The 21,144-nt window shown below is 42.9% G+C and overlaps 1 protein-coding gene across 6 annotated transcripts in view; it reads left to right on the top strand.

Annotated features, from left to right (window-relative positions):
• Positions 1-20,706, top strand: part of LOC138809861 (centrosomal protein of 126 kDa-like) — a 35,231-nt gene extending 14,525 nt beyond the window's left edge. Inside the window, exons 6-11 of one of the 6 annotated variants that reach the window (XM_069996918.1) lie at positions 1,221-3,300; positions 4,703-4,815; positions 5,366-5,441; positions 6,535-6,744; positions 8,395-8,459; positions 20,437-20,704. In XM_069996918.1, coding sequence (XP_069853019.1) covers positions 1,221-3,300; positions 4,703-4,815; positions 5,366-5,441; positions 6,535-6,744; positions 8,395-8,459; positions 20,437-20,610 — 2,718 coding nt within the window. In that variant the 3' untranslated portion in view covers positions 20,611-20,704. Of the gene's footprint in view, positions 1-1,220; positions 3,301-4,702; positions 4,816-5,365; positions 5,442-6,534; positions 6,745-8,394; positions 8,460-10,591; positions 10,908-20,436 lie in introns of those variants that run through there. The other 5 variants (XM_069996923.1, XM_069996952.1, XM_069996926.1 and 2 more) reach the window with 5 other exon arrangements.
• The last annotated feature ends 438 nt before the right edge of the window (positions 20,707-21,144 follow it).

Here is a 21,144-nt window from a genome sequence, read left to right on the forward strand (position 1 = left end):
GAGTAATAGAGCTCATTATAAAAAGGAACCTTAAAATTGTATCACATGTTGTATGAGATTCTTATTTGAAATATAACAGAAGTTACTAATCTCTCCTAGCAGGGCATTTATTTTGATCTTTTTTTGTTCCACAAATGAGTATCAGCCGATTCCTTCCTGTAAATATTTTCACACATTTATGAGATTGTCAGTTGGTCAATATCAAGATTAAATCCATCCTATAGTTATAGTTAGTTACCTAGGAGAATTTTAAAAATAATACTTTTGTTGTTGTTGTTGTTCGGTCATGGGGCTTGAACTCTGGGCTTGGGCGCTGTCCCTGTGCTCTTCAGCTCAAGGCCAGCGCTCTACTACTTAAGCCACAGCACCACTTCAGGTTTTCTAGTTGGTTTATTGGAGATAAGCGTCTCACGGACTTTCTTGCCCAGGCTGGCTTTGAACTGCGATCCTCAGATCTCAGCCTCCTGAGTAGCTAGGCTTACAGGTGTGAGCCACTGACGCTGAGCTAAAAATACCATTTTTATGGGCCCCCTCCAAATGTTAAATCATCAGGGCCCAGGAATAGATATTCTGACTAAGTGCCTATGTGAGCTGACAAGCAAGCAGGTCTACTGCAGACCACAGGCTCCCCTCTGCAGGACAGGGCAACTCCCCTTCCAGCACAAGGGCAAATTCAAGGCTTAAAGCGTTTAGCAGTCTCATTCAAGCTCAATGACTGTCTCAGGAAAAAAGTACAGTTTTTAAATAACTATTTTCCAAAGTTTTACTTGCTATTACAAAACATTCAAAAGCCCAGAGTTGAGTGATAGTTGCCATTTTCATTACTTTGGTATATTTACTGGTAGCATTATTGAGGCCAGAAAGTGACTTTGCTTGTCTGAAATAAACTCTCAGCCATTCAATCTCTAGTTAGAAAGAAAGAAGAAAACTCCACATTTGAAATAGAATAGCAGCACAAAAATTAATTCTAAGCCATATTATGTTTAAAATAATTGGAAAAGTTAGGAGTTGAAATTAAAGTCCGCATATATTTCTATAGATCTTTGCTACTCCCCTGTTTTTCCCCTGAGAGATGGAGAGTCCTCACGAGCCTTACCACTGTATTCATATTCTTCTGTTAATAGGCCAGTATTTAGACTTCAGTAACAACAGTGTAAGTCATTAAAGTTTGCCATTTAAAACATTTTAAGGTATAAAACAATGTTCTTTTTCTCCCCTAGAAATTTTATGACCAAGTTCATCAGATCACCAATTCTGAGACCCTCTCAAGTATAGACAGTCTGGAGGCTGGTGAGCGCGAAGAGGTGTACCTAACATTTAATGAAGCGCCGTCAGCACAAGAGGATTCTGCTCCCCTCTTATCAGCAAATATACAGTCAGCTCATCTAAACTGCTCTGATGATAATAAACTGTTTTTCTCAAAAGTTCAACATATAAATAATTGGCTTACAAATTTGGATGCTCATGGTACTCAAAATGTCACACCTTCCCCAGATATTTCCAATAAGCCTATTGTTGCCCCTCCCCAGGAGCATCTCGGTAGTAAAGAGCAAAATCCATGTGCTGTGAGTGGAACTGTGGATGGAGCTGTGAGTGCTGCCAGGAGTCCCGTCGTCTTTGTGTACAGCCCACCTGTAGCAGCGCTGGATAGGAAGGACAAGAAGAGCTCTGGAACTGCCACCTGGAGGCGCAAGGAGAGGGGCTCGGTCACGGAGCGCGCTCCGGTCCCAGTCAGCAGAACCTGGACCAGCTCGCCCGCTGCCACTCAGAAAGCAGCCACGCCCTCACACCAAAAGAAATTACCTGAGTCAACTCAAGGAAATGGAACATCCTCAGGCCCGGCTTCATGTGTACCAAGGGCAACAGCTTTCTTTCCTCCATCTAATCGACAGTGTGCCAGGACTGTACCGATGAGCAATATGCACATAAAAGAAATTGACCCAGTGCAGTGTTCAGATAAGCTAGATGAATTGGAAGACATGCAAGAAGAAAAGATAAAATATTTCAATTGTAATAAAGAAGAGTTGCCTTTCTTTTCAGACAGTTTCAAAGCTACCGCTATACCTCAAAATCCTGATTCAAAAGACAAAAAACAAAAGGCATCATTGTCTAATGTAAACGACTTACTTGACCAGCACAAGAAAATGAAATATGATAGCCATGAGCAAAGTAGTGTGAGGTTTCTTAAAAGCATCTTAAAGAAAGATTCTAAATATAAGCATAATTATCTGCAGACACTGATCACAAATCAAGGCTTTAAGTTTAGAAACCAAAAAGCAGCAGCTATCAGGGATAGTATTGAACTAACAAAGGTAAAGGAAAAAGGCGCAGAGATTCCAAAGATGAGTAAAAAACTAAGGTGGTTTGATGAAAGTGAGCATCAAGCGGAGAGTGCTGAGGACTGCGGCTTCCTGAGGGACCGAGCGGGAACGACTCCACAGTGTCCAGGGCAGAGTGACGCTGGCAGCCACGCAGCCAGCGCCCCCGCCCATGCTGTAAGTTCTGTGGATGGATCGAATCCCAAGCTTGATTCTGTCTCTGGAGATGTTGCTAATTTAGAAGGATCTGGAACAGACCACGTGCCTTTGAACTGCTCTACGCCTTCAGGTTATAACTTCATTAAACAAGCCTGGGCGGCATCTAAAAAAGAAGAAAGCAAAGCCCCTGCACAGAGTGGAGTTTCTAAAACCCAGAAAGGTAATCCTCCCCCAGGCGGAGCGAAGGCCACTGGGAGAGCCGGATCTGCAAGAGCCCAGTCCACCTTTGTGTATGTGAACAGGAAAGGCACTGTCGTCCAGACACAGTCCACAAGCAGAGGCAACTCCTTTGTACAGACTCAGGGCAGACTAATCATACCTCATCCTCCTCCCAAACCAACAGCAAAGATCCAAAGTGGTGAAAATACACACATGTGCCAGTGTCAATCCGCAATGCCTGCAGGTTCCCCAAACGCGATTACACAGAACTGTTGTAATTCAAAATACGTCCTTCCAGCAGAACACAGCCTGAATCCATGGAGCCAGGAAAGTGATCCTCCCCAGCCAGATGCTCACTCAGACCTGGTCACTGTGATGCCCTCTCCCCCATCCTACTATTCTTCCCAGTGCCACACCTTCACGAAAGCAAGTCACCCAAACAGCCCGCACGTGGTCGCCCCGCAGGGTGACACTCACTGCCCCCAAACAAGTCCTGCTTATGAGGGACGTTATCAGTCAATGTATCTTAGAAATACTAAAGAACAGCTGATTCCCTCGTGGAAAAAAGAGAATACTATTCTGTGCCAAAGCGAGAGAGCCACTGGTAAGAAAGCTTTTGCACAACTTTTCCTTACTGGTATTAAATTAACAGTTTGGTCTTATAAAAATAACTTGTCTCCCTAATAATTGGATCCAGGAGTTAAAGCTTGGCCTAACCTGTGCTGAACTAAGAAACTCTTTCCAGCCTCCATTTTTTTATGACATCTCAAGACATTTTCAAGAACACGGAATAGGATCTCTTCTTGTCCCATACTAGTCTGACATGACCAGTGTAGCCACACACTCTATAAAAGTGTGCACAGTGGAAAACACTGTTTAAATTATCCTAAGTAAGTGAATATTAGAGCATATTCCTTTATTTTTCTTTAAAATTATTAAAGAGCTATAAGCTAATAGATGTGCCTAAACCCCTCCCCACTTTACAAAATAGTGACAACTCAGATTTGATCTGCTCTATACCTCATTCGAGGAATAAAATGATACCATTATCTTAAGCTTTTTCAAAATTCTCGAGAAAAAAAATATGCATTGTATTCATACACTGCTTTCTTAAATGGCAGCTCCTTTGTACAACTATTTAAAGATAATTTTTAGTACTTCTCATCTATTAAAAAAGGTCAGTTAAATGCCATTGCTCTTAGTGGTGCTCAGCCGTCCCCGCGTCACCTACCCTTGCCAAGTACCTGCCCCTCCCCTTCAGTAGTGACCGTTGCACATCTAGAGAAAGCCCTGAAGATGTGCTTTCAGCACCTTCCCCTTTTGTGAGGGCTTGTTTGGGCACTGCAATAGATGAAATCCTGCTCAAACGAGCCCCGCACCAAGCCCCAGAGCTCTGAGGCCAGCCGGCCCTCACCTTGGCCTCTGCGGCGCAGCTGCCGCAGTGAGCCCGCGCATCGCAGGAAGCAGGCTTCCTTCTTCAATAGAAGTGTAGCCTGGAATTCCAATATGCTCTTCCTGCACACCAGTGGCCTGTCTCACCTGCCTGCCTCCCAGGACCTCTGGAGGTCACGGCTTTAACCATAAAACCCTTCAGGAGCAAGACAGTTTTTCTATTTTTCTTTTTTTTTTTTAATCAGTCATGGGCTTGAACTCTGGGCTTGGGCGCTGTCCCTCAGCTCTTCAGCTCAAGGCAAATGCTCTACCACTTGAGCCACAGCACCACTTCTGGTTTTCTAGTGGTTTATTGGAAATAAGAGTCTCGCAGACTTTCCTGCCCAGGCTGGCTTTGAACTGTGATCCCAGATCTCAGTCTCCTGAGTAGTTAGGATGACAGGTGTGAGCCACCAGTGCCCAGCTTCAAATGTTTTGAACTGTGCCCTGTATAGAACAAGTATATGAAATGTACAGTTTTCTGTGACATTGGAAGGCACCTGGACATTTGTAATAGATACATACTATCTACTCAACTTGCATAATTGTTGACCCTGTGCTGGCATTTGTTTAAGGTTCTACTGTTACAAGAAGAAAACGAATTGTTGATAATAAACGGAGAACTCTTTTAGAGCAGGAAAGAAAAATCCGTGGGCGTGCAGGACAGAAGTACAGTGAGCAAAAGATTGTAAGTATGGTATTAATAAAAAGTTTGCAAGAATGAAAAATCACTTGAAAAGCGAATGCTCTTCAAGTACTTACTGGGCTCTTGCTAACCGCTATTTACCCCAACCACAGAGAGCTACCATGGGGCTCTCATTGGCGGCTGATTGCATTTCCTGGCTGTGTTCTGTTTGACCGCAATGGCCCAGTTACCAGCGAAGATTCTAAACCAACTGTAAGAAAGCATGGAGGGGCACACCTGTAATCCCAGCACTCCGCCAGCCTCCATCGCAAACCCTGTCTCAACATGGGAGGGAAGGAATGTCCAAGACAACTCTACTATCTGAAATTTCCCATTGTACATAAGATACTTCTAAAATACTTGGGACCCTAGAAAAGCCGTAATCTAGTGGTAGCTATTAGTTTCCAAAATTAAACAAGTAAAAGAACCAAGTTACATGAATAATGGTAGTTTAAAATACAGATAAAGATAAAGCAATTAAAAGCTCTCAGTGTCCATGTATCGCAAATTTCAAATGTGAAATTAAATTGACTGAATATTTTATTTGTTACAGAATTTTGGACAAAATGTCCAACTAACTTTAAGTGAGCCACAATATACTAAAAGTGGTTCTCCTAACATGGAAGAAGGTATGTAATATTGAAGAAGGTAGGTTTTACTTAAATGTTCTCAGAGCTTTTTTTAAACCTTTGTTTTCCACATATTTTCTCAAGTGTTTATGATTATGTGATTGCAAAAGCACCACTGGGACCTGAACTCGCCTCACCCCCCAGCATCTTCTGTTTATTACCAGATTTTCATGAACTAATAATATTGTGCTCAATATTTTCTACATCAAAGTATCTTCTAAATTGTCAATTATTTCTGTAAGATTTACAGAATTAAAATTACAGTACTTGGTAGCTATAACCAATAAATATTTGTTGAATAAAACTGAATATTAAATGAATACTGGATTAAAGGAAATAATCATTGATAGGGATATATATATATATATATATATATATATGTTAAAGTATTTTCCTGAAAAGTATTATCATTCAGCTGGGTGCCTGTGGCGCACACCTGTAATCCTAGCTACTCAGGAGGCCAAGATCTGAGGATTGCAGTTTGAAGCCAGCCCAGGCAGAAAAGTCCCTGAGAGACTCTTATCTCCAATAAACCACTCAGAAACTAGAAGTGGCTCAAGTGACAGCATCCAGGTCCTGATTGATTCCAAGCCCCACAACTGACAAAAAAAAAAAAGTATTATCATTCAAGATTCCTTCAGTGATAGGTGTTAACTTTAGGCACAATCACTTCTTGTTTTTGCTTATGTGATAGGCAAATAGTTATTATTGTTGATTTAGACTTTGATATTCTTTTTATTAACAATAGACTTCTTTTTGGTGAACTGACTCTTCATATTCTTTTTCCCCGTATAGTACAGCTTTGCTATTTTCTTTCTGATTTCTGCAAATTACTGGAATACTTCATATTCTAAGTATTAGAAATAATCTTAGCATTATAAATATTAGTTGCAAGTTTTTTACTATTTTACTTTTTCTGCTACTTTAATTTTTCATTAGTATCTTACTATTAGTAAAAAAAAAAATTTACTATTCCTTTTTTTCCACCTCTAGAATATGTGTGTTTTTCTGTATGCCTTCACAGCTAAGCATATTAGAAGGGCTGATCCCCAGACAAAAAGATCAAAGAATAATTGATGGCAAGTTTCTGTAGTTTCAGATAGTACCCTCGCGTTTTTGATGGCTGAAAAGCTAGTGAAAACTTCACTGCCTGAGGATGAAATTCTTACTGTCTTGAATAGCAAGCAGCTACAGACACCAAGCCTGGCTTTAAGTAAAACCCAGCAGTCCAATATCTCTGCACTGTCAGCTGAAGAAGAGAAGATCCTGCACTCCCTTGAGCACCTCGACGAAAGGCTGCACTGTGAGTGTGGAGCAGCGTCCTCTGCGAGAAGCGTGGCATTACGGGCCCAGGCTACCTCACTTACAGATCCCATGGCGTCTGTCACCTGTCCCACAGAGCACAGGGCTCAGGCCTGTAAGCTTAACCATTCAGGTGGCTGAGATCTGAATATTGATTGCAGCCAACCAAGACAGGAAAGGCCAGGACATGCTTATCTCTAATTAATCACCAACAAACCAGAAGTTGGAATTGTAGCTCAAGTAGCAGACTCCCAGTCTTGAGCAAAAAAGCTCAGGGACATTGCTCAGGCTCTGAGTTCAAACCCCAGTATGGGTACAAACAAAAACAAAAATTAGGATACCCAAATCAAGTTAATAACTTGGGGAAATTTTTCATTTCTATTAGACATTCCTAGTTTTTTTGTTTGAGGGGCGTGTGTGTGTCTGTGTGTCTGTGTGTGTAAGAGAGAGAGAGAGAGAGAGACAAAGACAGACAGTAGATAGGGCCTTTCACTTGCTAGGCAGGTCCTTCACCACTTGAGCCATACCCTCCTCCCATTTATCTGTCAGTTTTTTCTGGTAGGGTGTGTGGTTTTGACCTGGCTCAGCCCAGACCACAGACTAGGCTTTACCTCCTGGGTTTCTGGATTACAAATGTCAGCCACTCCACCCAGCATACATGTCTGTATATTTGAATGCTTCATATGAAAGATTCTGCTCAAATTATTTTCAGTCATATTCTTTTCTACTTATTACTATGTGGACTAAATAGCCTAACAGCTAAAAAGATGAGTATTGATCAAATTACTCACATTTTATGCCTTAGAAGTTAAGTGAGCAATTCTCTTTTTCCTTAGGTGCTGCAAGGATGAAATTTACTTTTTTTAAAAAAAAGATAAAGATGGGGCTGGGAAGGTGGCTCAGTGGTAGAGCGCTTGCTTCCCATGCATGAGGCCCTGGGTTCAATTCCTCAGCACCACATAAGCAGAAAAAGCCGGAAGTGGTGCTGTGGCTCAAGTGGTAGAGCACTAGCCTTGAGATGAAGAGCTGAGGGACAGTGCCAGGCCCAGAGTTCAGGCCCCACGACTGGACCCCCCCCCCAAAAAAAAGATAAAGATAAAAAGGGAGTAAAGTACAACATTTGAATGAAGATTATCATAAAATAGTCAAAGTACTAGGAATTCACCTTTATCAACCTAAATTTTGTGTGACTCTAATTACTTTTATTGGACTGGAGTATGTCTAAAGTGGTAGAAAAAGCACTACCAACAATAAATATTCTGGGCTGGGAAGGTGGCTCAGTGGTAGAGCGCTTGCCTTGCATACCTGAGGCCCTGGGTTCAATTCCTCAGCACCACATAAGCAAAAAGAAAAAAGCCAGAAGTGGTGCTGTGGCTCAAGTGGTAGAGCGCTAGCCTTGAGCTGAAGAGCTGAGGGACAGCGCTCAGGCCCAGAGTTCAGGCCCCATGACTGGACCCCCAAAAAAAAAAAAATAAAAAAAAAATATTCTATGTTTGGACCTAATTTAAGTATAGGCTGTAGTCAATAGAAAATGAGTCTTGCTCAGTTTTAAATATTTGACACATAAGACTTTAACATTGAGTTATTTTAGTTTTATCTTTTCTCTTTATGTAATTAACTGAATTTTTTGTCTCATGGTACAATTTTTCAGATGTACAAGAAATAATTTACAGAAATCCATCTATCAGAAATACTTTACAATTACTACCAGTTCTGGTAAGTACTTAAGGAAGGTCTTCGCTTCTGTTTAGGTAATAGCATGATGTGACGCGTCAGTACAGTAAGACCTTGCTTAACTTTTTTTTAATGGTAAGAACTCTTTGTTGACGTTGAAGTTCCAGACTTTTAGGTAGGTAATCTGTTTGGAAACTCCCAGGAAGTTGACATCTGGCCATGACCGCTGCCCCTCCACATACAGGTTCCTGGTGGGGTCAAAACTAAACATTACTATTGGGAATCTTGTGAAGCTGCATATGTAAATCAAAACAGTCTCTGCGGCCTAATGCAGAGACAGACACACACAGGTGGTACTGGAGCGCGGCTGCGGTGTGGGGAAGTATGGTTTCCCACACTGAAGAGCGCGCCAGTCTTCCCCAGTGCTCAGAGCTGCTTGCTGACAGCTGGGACTTACACATTACATTCCCCCACAAAACCTGCCCTCCTTCATAATCCTTATTTCAGTCAGTGCCATCTTCCACCAGATTTCCAGACAAATATTTTCCTCACTGGACTTCTCACTGTTGCATACCCAAAGTCTGCAAGTCTTCCTGACTTTATGGACCAAATGCACCTCGTCTCCGTCCACTCCTAATGGTAGTGTACTAGTTTAGGAATTTGGAAGTGGAGGTGTGGCTCAATGGTAGATTGCCAGCCTTGAGCAGAGAAAGCCAAATGAGAGCAGAAGGTTCTGAGTTCAAGTCCCAGTACTGGCACAAACAAAACAAAAAAAAAAAAAAGAGAATTTCTCCATCTAGAGTCATGGTGATGTGCTTACTCTGGCTTCAGTCCTAGTACCACAGAAAGAAGACCGCATCGTGTTCACAGTAATAGGTATCTAGAAGAGGAGGACTGGATGCTCACAAAGTCATAAGGAGAGGGAAATATTTACTACCTTGATTTGAAAAGTACACGTTTTACGTGAAAAGTTTGAGGAGCAGAGGTACAGCTCACCGGTGGAGTGTTTATCTAGTGTGCACGAGACCCGGAGAGTTCAATTCCCAACCACATCCACACAAAAGTTTAAGAAAATGGAAATATTCACTATCGTCATTTGATTATTAAACATTATGTACATATGTTAAATTGTCACACCACATCTCCAAAACATGTACACTTACAACAATAATGTGTTAATGTGCTTAAGAAGAATTGTCACATTTCATCTGGACCATTTCAAATATCTCTAGATTTGATCTCCCAACTCATCTTTCACACCACCATCTCCAGAATAATCTCTTTTAAATAGCAATGTGAACACAGCACTCTCCTCAGAAAACTTACTGTCAGTAGTCGTCTGTCGCCTAAAAGAGCAAAGCCAAGTACCCGAGAGAGGCATTCAGACCTTCCAGCTTTGCTCCCAGCTCACACTTCACCCTAGGCTGAGTAGCTGGCAGATCTCCACTGTCATCCACCTGGGAAGGCTCGCGCTGCCCAGGCTTCGTCCTAAAATTTAGAATCTCCCTTTTGGCAATCATACAGCTTTTCTTTTTTAGTTTCTCTTCATTCAATCAGCAAGCAGTACCTGAGTTGTTTCCGCTGTGTCAGGCCCTCTGTGCGGGCCTCAGGGTCAGGGCTGCTGTGGGGCACGGCTGGAAGTGAGCTTCCACTCCTCAGAACTGCAATCTCAGAGGCGGAAGCTTACTTGATATAAAATTAACGTGCTCTTAACAATCACCCTCCCGTTAACTTAATTCTTTTGTCTTAAATAAGTTGTTAAACACTCCTAGAATCTAGTACAGTTTCCCAGGGCTTCTGTAGAAAATAAAATCATTCAGCTTGACTGTTTACACAACAGATGATAGAAATCTCATCAATGTCACCAATAGCAAAGAATAAAGATGATCATGGATTGTTGATATGATGCCTTACCTAGTAGCACTCAGCTTTGTTAAAATAGATTTATAGCATTTAGCAGTTTGGTTTAAGAAACATGGCATGAAGGTGCACACCTATAATCTCAACACTCAGGAAGGATCAAGAATCTCAGGATGGCTATACAGCAAAACCCTGTCCCGAAAAAAGGTTCAGTTATTAGTTCAGTCTTGTTAAAACTATAATCTAGTAGGAGATTCACCTGTTACAAGTCTCTGCATATCACAGTAAAGGAATGTTCTGGAACTGTTTTACAGAATAGCCAGCCAAGGGCCAGTCCACTTCCTGGTGTTGGATCCAGAACGCAAAGAAAATGCTGATGAAGTATGAAATAACTATATTGAACTGAATCATTCTTTTTGAGAATTCCCTGTACATATATATTTCTGCATTCGTCAATGATTTAAAACACTATAAAAATAAGACAGAACATAGGTAATGGAGATAAATTGGCTAGTTTACACTTATACCACAAATTATACTTTATTACGTATTTTATTGATACATTTTTAAATGAATGGAAATATATTGTTTTCAGCAAGCATGCTGCTATATAAATTATATTTAAAAATAAGAGGCTATTTTGTTATTCAAATTATGTATTAGTTGCAGTTGCGAAGCTTTGTTTTCTGAAATTCGTAATAAATTCTATTAAATTTTTGCACAGTGGTATATAATTAATAACATCCCATATAAATAGCAGCTGTTCAAGGTTTTGTAGGATCTGCATACTTCAGGAATGTTACAAAGTGGTCTTGTTATCAACTCTGCATGCTAGACAGTTAATAGTGCCACTTTATCTGGGTAATTCATCTTTTTTTTTTTGGTCGGTCTTGGGGCTTGAACTCTGGGCCTGGGCGCTGTCCCTCAGCTCTTCAGCTCAAGGCAAGCGCTCTACCACTTGAGCACCACTTCCGGTTTTCTAGTGGTTTATTGGAAATAAGAGTCTCGCAGACTTTCCTGCCCAGGCTGGCTTTGAACCGCCTCAAATCTCAGCCTCCTGAGTAGCTAGGATGACAGGCGTGAGCCACCAGTGCCCGGATGGGTAATTCATCTTTAGGAAGCTGACCATATTTAAAACTCAAAGGGACTGAGTGTGATAACATAAACATGAACGGTGGCCCCAGCTAGATAACTTGCTTTGTGGTGGGCTTATTTTAGAAGGAATATCAACTTGGGAAAACACTTATTAGAAGTTCACTTTTCAAAACATGAATGCAAAGCCATAACTTGTATGATCTTAATGGGTGTTTTCATAAAATTATAGCCCCATACATCTTTTTATTTTTCCTCCACGGTTTCTATGCCTGGATTATTTCCAGCTAAATTGCTTACTGCTAAGTGGGAATGAAGTGGTCAGAGTGAAAGGCCGTCCTATTGAACCAGTTTACCACCTCCCTCCTGCTACGGGAGACAATGTGCTCTTCTGTGGCTCTGAGTCAACCCCTGCTTACCTAACACTTGTGTCTACACACATGCTTTATGTCAGCCTACAAGGCTCCACTCCTAGTCTGTCTTCACAGTATACTTTTTCTTTTATGTCCTGTTCAGGTTGGTCTTTCTCCATTTTTAAAAAATCATAATCTCTATCATCTCCTCCAAAATTAACTTCATTTGTACCCTGAACTAAATTTATAAACTCATAATAGTTTTGTGTAAAACAAGATAGCAAGCCAGTGAGCTTAGTGTTGGGTGGATTTTGATGGCCGCCGTCTGCAGGCATACCTGCAGATAGGGCCTCCACAGCAACTCAGGTGGTGATGAGGACATTCACCACCAGAAGGTGGTGATGCTGTGCAGTGAGCATCAGGCTGGTTGCTGTGGTTTGGGGCTGTGAGTCCACCTCAACAATCGGGAGCTGATAGTTGCCTGAGCCTTGGTCCTAGCCCAGTGCATTGCTGCTCTGGACAGGCTGTGAGTTCAGGGTGTCATACAGATGGGCAGTACTGGTCACTGTAGGCGTGACAGGCCCGCCACTGGCCCATTCTCAAGGACTGCCCAGAGCAGCCAGAGAGTGCCTCACCACAAGCCCACAAATGGATGCAACATCTGATAAGTTTCTGAGGACAGACAACTCATCCTAGATAGTCTAGTTAGTTCTGACTATACCGATAATTTGGGACAAATTTGGGCTTGGATTGCCCTCTAGTGTGTAAACAGCTATAGTGCAACAATACCAGACTCCTTGAAAACTTACACCGTTCAGGGCTAAAATAATGCAATACAAGCTCAGGAGAAAACTGAGCAGATAGTTTAGAATTGTTGGGACAAAAAAAAAAAAAGCCAGATTAATGAATGAATACCTAAAACTTCAATGCCAAGATGACACTACACTAAGCATCAAGAGCTCAGAGGAAAACATGAACTCCTGGAATCCGCAAGGTACCTGGCAAAGACCAGATTGTGACTAGTATAGGAAAAGCTCTCAGAGAATTTAAGACAGTTGTTTTAAAGATACTCAATGAGCTTGAACTACAAGAGAAAAACCTAAAAGAGATGGAAGCAAATGTTTTTGCTTTCTGAAGTAGTTGTATAAGGAGGTTACAATTGCATACTTTTTTTTTCGGTCTGTTTGGAGGTTTGAACTCGGCCTGGGCACTGTCCCTGAGCTCTTCAGCTCAAGGCGAGCATTCTACCACTTGAGCCACAGCACCACTTCCAGTTTTCTGGTGGTTAATTGGAGAATTAACCCACTTCCATACAAATTTTTTATGTGAAGCATCTGTTCAGAGTTGAGGGAGGTCAATTCAGCAATACACACAAACACACATACACCTAATGTTATAAAGTATTAAAGCAGCCAGGTGCCAGAGGCTCATATATGAAGTCCTAGCTACTCAGGAGGCTGAGATCTGAGGATTGTGGTTCAAAGCCAGCCCAGGCAGCAAAGTCCGTGAGACTCTTATCTCCAATTAACAACCAAAACACTGGAAGTAGTGCTATGGCTCAAGTAGTAGAGTGCTAGCCTTGAGCTGAAGAGCTCAGAGACAGTGCCCAGGCCCAGAGTTCAAGCCCCATGACAGAACCAAAATAAATAGATGAAAATGGAGACACAATATACCAAAGGGATACAGTAAAAGCAATACTAAGGGAAGCTTCAAGCAATCAACATCCATGTAAAAATTGTATCATAAGAAACAAGTGAAAGCAAATGAACCCCAAAGGTTGTAAGAAGAAAGCAACCAGCACTTGATCATCACTGGGAGTCCCAGCCTGAGAGATCCAAAGGGGAGAACCCATGGTTCTGATTCAGGTGGCTATATTTTATATGGCTCTCAAAGGAACTCTTAGAACCAATATATGAATTCAGCAAAGTTGCACCATACAAAATGTACATACAGGGGCTGGAAGGTGGCTCAGTGGTAGAGTGCTTGCCTCGCATGCATGAGGCTCAGGGTTCATTCCTCAGCGCACATAAACAGAAAAAGCCAGAAGTGGTGCTGTGGCTCAAGTGGTAAAGTGCTAGCCTTGAGCTGAGGGACAGCGCCCAGGCACAGCGTTCAAGCCCCATAACCAACAAAAAAAAAAAAAAAAAAAAAAAAACAAAAATCAGCAATGTTCTTGCATGCCCGTCTGAAGTAGTGATGAAAGCATGCTATTTTGCTACCCAAATATACATAGGAGTAAATTTGACCCACGATGTGAAACAATGCCAGAATAAGCCAGGTGCCACTGGCTCACACCTGTAGTCCTAGCTCCTAAAGAGGCTGAGATCTGAGGATCCCTGTTTGAAGCCAGCCTGGGCAGGAAAGGCCCTATGAGACTCATCTCCAACCACTCAAAAATCAGAGATAACACTGTGGCTGAAGTGGTAGAGTGCTAGTCTTGAGTACAAAGATGGCTCAGACAGTGCCCAAGCACTGAGTTCAAGCCCTAAAACCACCACCAACAAAAAGAATACCAGGAGGGCTGGGAACGTGGCTCAGTGGTAGAGTGCTTGCCTTGCATGCATGAGGTCCTGGGTTCGATTCCTCAGCACCACATAAGCAAAAAGAAAAAAGCTGGAAGTGGCGCTATGGCTCAAGTGGTAGAGCGCTAGCCTGCGCCCAGGCCCAGAGTTCAGGCCCCACGACTGGACCAAAAAAAAACAATACCAGGATAAGCGCTGTGGTAGTGGGCTGGAGATGGAATTAGTGTGCTTAGAGAGGCACCCGCGTGACTTCGTGCATTTGAAATCTGCATGAGTGGGTACAGGAAGAGGTTTGTGTGCGCACATATGGGCTGCTACGCATACTTGTGTTTCTTTGTCTTCTAAGAAGCGCTGACACTCAGAGCTAAATACAACATGATAAAAGGAACCAAGGATTTTAGTGATGTGATTACTGGAGCAGGGAAAGTTCAAGATAGGTTTAGCATAGAGACATTCTGAATAAAAAATCCTAAATTAAAAGTGGAGACATCCCCAAAGAACACAGGAGCCAAACTGAGGTGGGAAATTTTGGTAAATAAAATAATAATATTAGATTACTACCTGAAGAAAAAATAGTGTAGCAATGTAGATCAATGAATAGTTAAGTGATTAAATAGATGGAGAAGGAACTTTTTTTTGGGGGGGGGGTCAGTCATGGGGCTTGAACTCTGGGTCTGGGCGCTGTCCCTCAGCTCTTCAGCTCAAGGCGAGCTCTCTATCACTTGAGCCACAGCGCCACTTCTGGTTTTCTGGTGGTTCATTGGAGGTAAGAGTCACAGAGTTTCCTGCCTGGGCTGGCTTTGAACTGCGACCCTCAGATCTCAGCCTCCTAAGTAGCTAGGATGACAGGCGTGAGCCACCGGCGCCTGGCTATTTTTCTCTCTGCATTGTGGGGATGGAATGGGCATCGAGGGCTCAGGTTTTGTTGACTGCAGCTGCTGTGTGAGGTGTCCACGGGCACAGCAGGATGACAAATGTCAAATTATTTTCAAGTAAACTGACAATTAGAAAAATTGTCAAAATGTTTTAAATCTAGAATCCTATGTTCCAGTTTTAGGATCAGGGGGAAAAAAAGTCCCTACTACTACATAAAACCAAAACATACACTTGGGCTGGGAAGGTGGCTCAGTGGTAGAGCACTTGCCTTGCATGCATGAGACCCTGGGTTGGATTCCTCAGCACCACATAACCAGAAAAAGCTGGAAGTGGCGCTGTGGCTCAAGTGGTAGAGTGCTCGCCTTGATCTGAAGAGCTGAGGGACAGCGCCCAGGCCCAGAGTTCAAGTCCAGGACTGGCAACAACAATAGCAGCAAAAAGCATACACTTTATGGTTAGTTTAGAATGAATGAAGCCCCTTTGTACACTTGGCATTCAGGGTGATATGCCAAAATGCTTGTAACCACATGCCAAACCTAGCACCCAAGACTTAGAGGTCTCACTGTGGCCACTACAGGTCCCAGGACACTGAAGTGCCCATGGCCAGCCCCAGAGCACGGGCAAGGGGTGCCAAGAGACTTCGGGAGCCTGGACAGCCCTGTGGGCCGCAGCCAGGCTCCGAGGTCAAGCATTCATTCCACAGAGCATGTCTTACCAAAATGATTATTACAGATCCTCTCCCGCCACCGTAGGGAAAATGCCAACTAAGTTCTGGATGTTTGCAAGAGAAAAAAAGTACACTTGCCATAGGGGTGAAGTGCTTTTACACTAAAGATCTTTGAATAGTAGTTAACAGTTCTCAAAAGCTTACAATACACCCAGCTATTTATCTGTGGGATCTGGTCTAATTCCCCTGGCAACTCCAGGCGGCTATTTACTGTTGTGTCTATATTTAAAATGTGTAACACTGTTGAGTAATGGGCCCAAGGTCAGGAAGCCAGGAAAAGATCCATCCAAAAATCCAACAAAAGTCTGACTTCAGAGTCGGCTTAATCCTAAGAATGTATAACCAGTCCTCTCTGCAAAGTGGAATTTTTAGGTTGTTGCAAGTATGGGCTTATTTACAAGATTTAGACCTTGCTGAAATATTCTTTAACCTTTCACAAACATGATTAAGTTTGTATAAACAAACACATGTACTATTCAGATGACTAGTTGTTTAATTTGCTTCTTGTGTACTTAAGACATGTGGAGACTTGACTCTAAATCCTTTAAGCTTTGGTAGACAGTGAGGGGAAGGTACTGGCATCCTGTCTCCTTAATCCTGACGGTATCCAGGTCTTACTACTGCCCCTCACCTACTGGGCTGGGCAAACACTGAAGGCGGAAGGAAGGGATGGAAGGACAGGGTTAATTGCCTTAGCTGTTGTATTTCTAAAGTGATCGTCTTCCAGCTGTTAGCAAACCTAAATGTCAGGGTTTCAAAGTGGGGTGAAGTATCAGAGACTTGGTCCTCAGCTGGCAATGCTGTGTTAGGAGAGTTGAAATCCCACCCCTCCCTCCCTCCTCCGCCTTCCCCCTCCCTCCTTCCCTCCTTCCTGACCACCATGATGGGAGGTGCTCTGCTCCACACACTCTCCCCACGGTCATGGGCAGATGCCTGTGAAGCTGTGAGCCAAAATGATAAATGATGAATCCTTCAGTTGTCTCTCCCATGCATGTGGTCGCAGCTATGAGAAAATCCCACGCACACTAAATTCTCCTCCCACGTTCCCTTCCCCTTTCATACTTAGCAGAGCCCAACTTCTTTCTGCCATCACCAAAGCAGTTGGCTTCAGTTGGCTTTGAAAGCTGGATGATTGCTTTTTTATTTATTTTTTATGAGTCATGGGGTCTGAACTCTGGGCTGGGCGCTGTCCCTCAGCTCTTCAGCTCAAGGCTAGTGCTCTACCACTTGAGCCACAGCGCCACTTCGTTTTCTGGATGTCAACTGGAGATAAAAGTCTCATGGACTTTCCTGCCTAGGCTGGCTAGGAGGAGCCACCGGTGCACAGTTTAACTGTCTTTTTAGATGTAATGTTACATGTATCATAATCAGGCCAACTTGTATTAAAACTGTAAGGAAAAAAATGTGACATACCACCCTCTAGTGGTTACAAAGTGAATCATCTCTTGTTGGTGGGTTTCCCTCCTTCCCCACCCAGTTGTTTTGTTTTTTTCTTTTTAGCAGGCTGGCCTTGAACAATACAGGAGCCTCCTGAGTGCTGGAATTACAGGAATACACGTTTTTAATAACAAAACACAAGTAAGGCCAGGCACCTGTGGCTTATATCTGTAATCCTAGCTACTCAGAAAGCTGAGCTCTGAGGATCACAGCTGAGGCCAGTGCCCGTAGGAAAGTTCCTGAGATTCTTATCTCCAAGAAACCACCAAATGCAAGTGAAGCTGTGGCTCAAGTGGTAGAGCACTAGCCCTGAACAAAGCAAGCTCAGGGACAGCACCCAGGCCCTGAGTTCAAGCCCCTGAGTTCAGCACACACACATACACACACCTTAAGGAAAACACTGTTTTTGTTTTATTGCATTTTATCAATCATATTAGCTAATAAATGAAAATAGCCCATGTTCATCAACAAATTTAAACAGATAAATGTGTGTCTATATGTTGGAATATTATTCAGCAATATAAAAGAATTTCTGATATAAAATGGATGAATCATGAAAACACTATGCTAAGTAAAAGAAGCCAGTCCAAACAAGCCATACTCTACCTGATTACATTTATATGAAATGTCTGTGATATGAGAATTCACAGAAGCAGAAAATAGATTATAATCTTGCCAGCAGCCGGTGAGGGTGAAACAGAAAATGAGTGTTACTGGCTACGGTTTTCTATTTTCTATTTGGGCTTAGGAAAATCATCTAAAAAAGTGATGGCTAAGCGGGGCATCGGTGGCTCGTGCCTGTCATGCTAGCTACTCAGAAGGCAGAGATCTGGATCACAGTTCAAAGCCAATCTGGGCAGAACAGCCAGCAGAAAAGTCCGTGAGACTCTATAATTAATCACCAGAAAACTGGAAGTAGCACTGTGGCGCAAGTGGTAGAGTGCTAGCCTTGAGCTGAAGAGCTGAAGGACAGTGTTTGGGCCCAGAGTTCAAGCCCCATGACCGACCAAAAAAAAAAAAAAGTGATGGCTACACAACTTTACCCATTGAAAGCCACAGAACTGTGTACTTTACACAGCATTGTATACTTTACACAGAACTGTACTTTACAGGAGTGAGTGTTATGGTGTGTGCATAAGATTTCAATACATAGAGTAAAATAAAACGGTAAAGGACAAGACCATACAAAAGAAAGTAAACAGCCAGGAGAAATGTATGGAAGTACTACTGGTGAACAAGAAACAAGAGCAAATGCCACAATTCAGAGATCAATTGTATGGCTAAGCAAATGAGGGATGAACAGTACGATTCTCTCGTGGGGGCCACACCTTGAAGGCCCTGTCTCAAACACAGGAAGGAAGCACAGCATCATATTTCCTTTGATATGTTGCATTTGGTGGGTTTTGTTGTTGTTGTTGTTTGTTTCCTGGTGCTTTAACTCAGGGCCAGAGCACTGTCCCTGAGCTTCTTTTGTTCACTCTACCACTTGAGCCACAGAACCACTCTAGCTTTTTCTGTGTATGTGGTACTGAGGAATTGAACCCAGGGCTTCAAGCATACTAGGCAAGCACTCTACCACTAAGCCACATTCCCAGCCATTGATGTGTTATATTTGTATACAAAATTTTCTATTTTATATAGCAATTACCACTGTTCAAAGTTCAAATAGTCAAGAGTATGGAGTTTAAAAAACACATAGATCTGTTTCTTCTAGACTAGAGAGTAGAATAAAAATGCTATCACGAAAGCTATTCCATCAACAGAGAGTTAGGGCTATTTTCTCTTTGGCTTGAGAAAAAACAAAGGCTAAATGGGATATATATATATATATATATATATATATATATATATATATATCTTAAAACAATGTATTAAAGCCATGGGCTAGCAAGCAGATGCCAGATTCCTAGGAGGACCTGGCTGAGGCCCCACACAGCAGCATATCCCATTGTTATCTGTTTAGATTGCCTTCCAAATGTGCACAGGACCTGGGCAAAGGCTTTCAGCTAGCTTTTCCCCAATGGATTGGAAAGCAAAAATACCATCAAAGCCGCAGAGATGCTATCAGAACATCACAAGAAAAGACTTGGAAAGCATGTGTGGCTAGGGAGCCAAGAGAGCCCTTCAACCAAATAAATCACCAGCCAAATGCTGCCTTTTAAATGGAACAGAATGAAAGCAGCCCTTTGGGTACAGCCAGATCACTAGTTTTTGGTTTCTTTTCGTGGCTGACTAGCTAGAAATGAGGAGATTTCATTGATGATGTTAGTTCTTTCATCACGTTTGAGTCAGTTTTGTACATCCAATGTAAACAAACAGTAATTTCCTCCCAGAAATGACTGCTAGAACCCTAAGGCTCTTAGGATGCCTTCTCCCCACCCCCCCTCTCCCCCCCCCCCCCCCGCCTGCCCCCTCTCCCCTCCCCCCCCACCCCCTCTCCCCTCCCCCCCACCCCTGCCTCCCCCGCCTGCCCCCCCCCCCCCCCCCCCCCGCCTGCCCCACCTCAGGCCTCAGGTCCGTGTGAAGCTGCCAGTCCAGCTCTCAATGGCACACAGGGGACACAGCTCTGGGAAGTTTTAAATAATTAACCTCACTTCATCTTTCAGCACTAGTACCTAAACAAGCATCAAGTGAAACACAAATGAAAATAAAAACAAAAAAATGTATTATTCTAAGTGATAAGGTATTCAAGCACTGCATTTCTGACATATGAAAAGCAGAAATGTATGTACGCCTTCTAATCCCATCTAAACATCCACCTCCTAAATATTTTTGATTGTTATGAGTCAGAAAATCCATAGCAATATTAAAGTCTACCTTTTCTATGTATATTCTTGTTAAAAATAATTAAATGCTTCTATTGGGGTATCTCTCTTTGACAAGTTCTCACTTTCAAAAACAATGATTTTTTATATCCCCTGATTTCCAGAAAGATTAATTCTAAAGTAAAATTAAAGTTTCTTTTGAATGACTTATGTTGACCTACCTTTTTTGGATTAAAACCAAAGTAACTTCATTGACAGTTGATCTCACATCCATGGCCCAACAGGAGAGGTGCACGTAAGAGGAAAGAGAACTCAGCTGAAACGGAGTCTGCGTTTGCAGGGCCTACGTCGTAGTGGTCAGGACTGACGGATGTTTGCCATTTGCAGGCCTTGGGACAGACACCACACTGCCACGGACAGACACGCACTGCCCTGGACAGACACCCCACTGCCACTGAGGACACTGCACTGTCACGGACAGACATCCCACTGCCACGGACGGACACCCTGCTGTCACGGACACTGCACTGTCACAGACGGACACCGCACTGTAATGGCTGATGGGCCAATGCAGAGACAAAAGGAATTGGTGGCACTGGTATTTTATCCCTACTTTAGCAGTGGTGGTCATCTTGAAAAAATAGCCCCAGTTCAAGCCCCATGGTGGATAAAAGTTGTAAAACACTTTAAAGCCAAATGATTGTTACAGGGAGAGAAATCTTATCTAGTTTCTTTTTTGTTGTTGTTGTTGGTCATGGGGCTTGAACTTGGCCTGGGCGCTGTCCCTCAGCTCTTCAGCTCAAGGCGAGCACTCTACCACCTGAGCTACAGCGCCACTTCTGGTTTTCTGGTGGTTCATTGGAGGTAAGAGTCTCACGGAGTTTCCTGCCTGCGCTGGCTTTGAACCGCGATCCTCAGATCTCGGCCTCCTGAGTAGCTAGGATGACAGGCGTGAGCCACCCGGCGCCTGGCGATCTTATCTAGTTTCTAACATAACATTAGAGCTGCTCCTGAAGTGCAGAGAAAGCCGTACTCCCCTTCCTATACCACCCAGAAGAGACCCGAGACACTTCCAAACTGCTCTGGAATCCAGGG

The sequence above is a fragment of the Dipodomys merriami genome, unplaced genomic scaffold, assembly GCF_024711535.1.
Source record: "Dipodomys merriami isolate MVZ:Mamm:240054 unplaced genomic scaffold, mDipMer1.0.p SCAF_103, whole genome shotgun sequence".
In the NCBI taxonomy this organism is placed as follows: Eukaryota; Metazoa; Chordata; class Mammalia; order Rodentia; family Heteromyidae; genus Dipodomys; species Dipodomys merriami.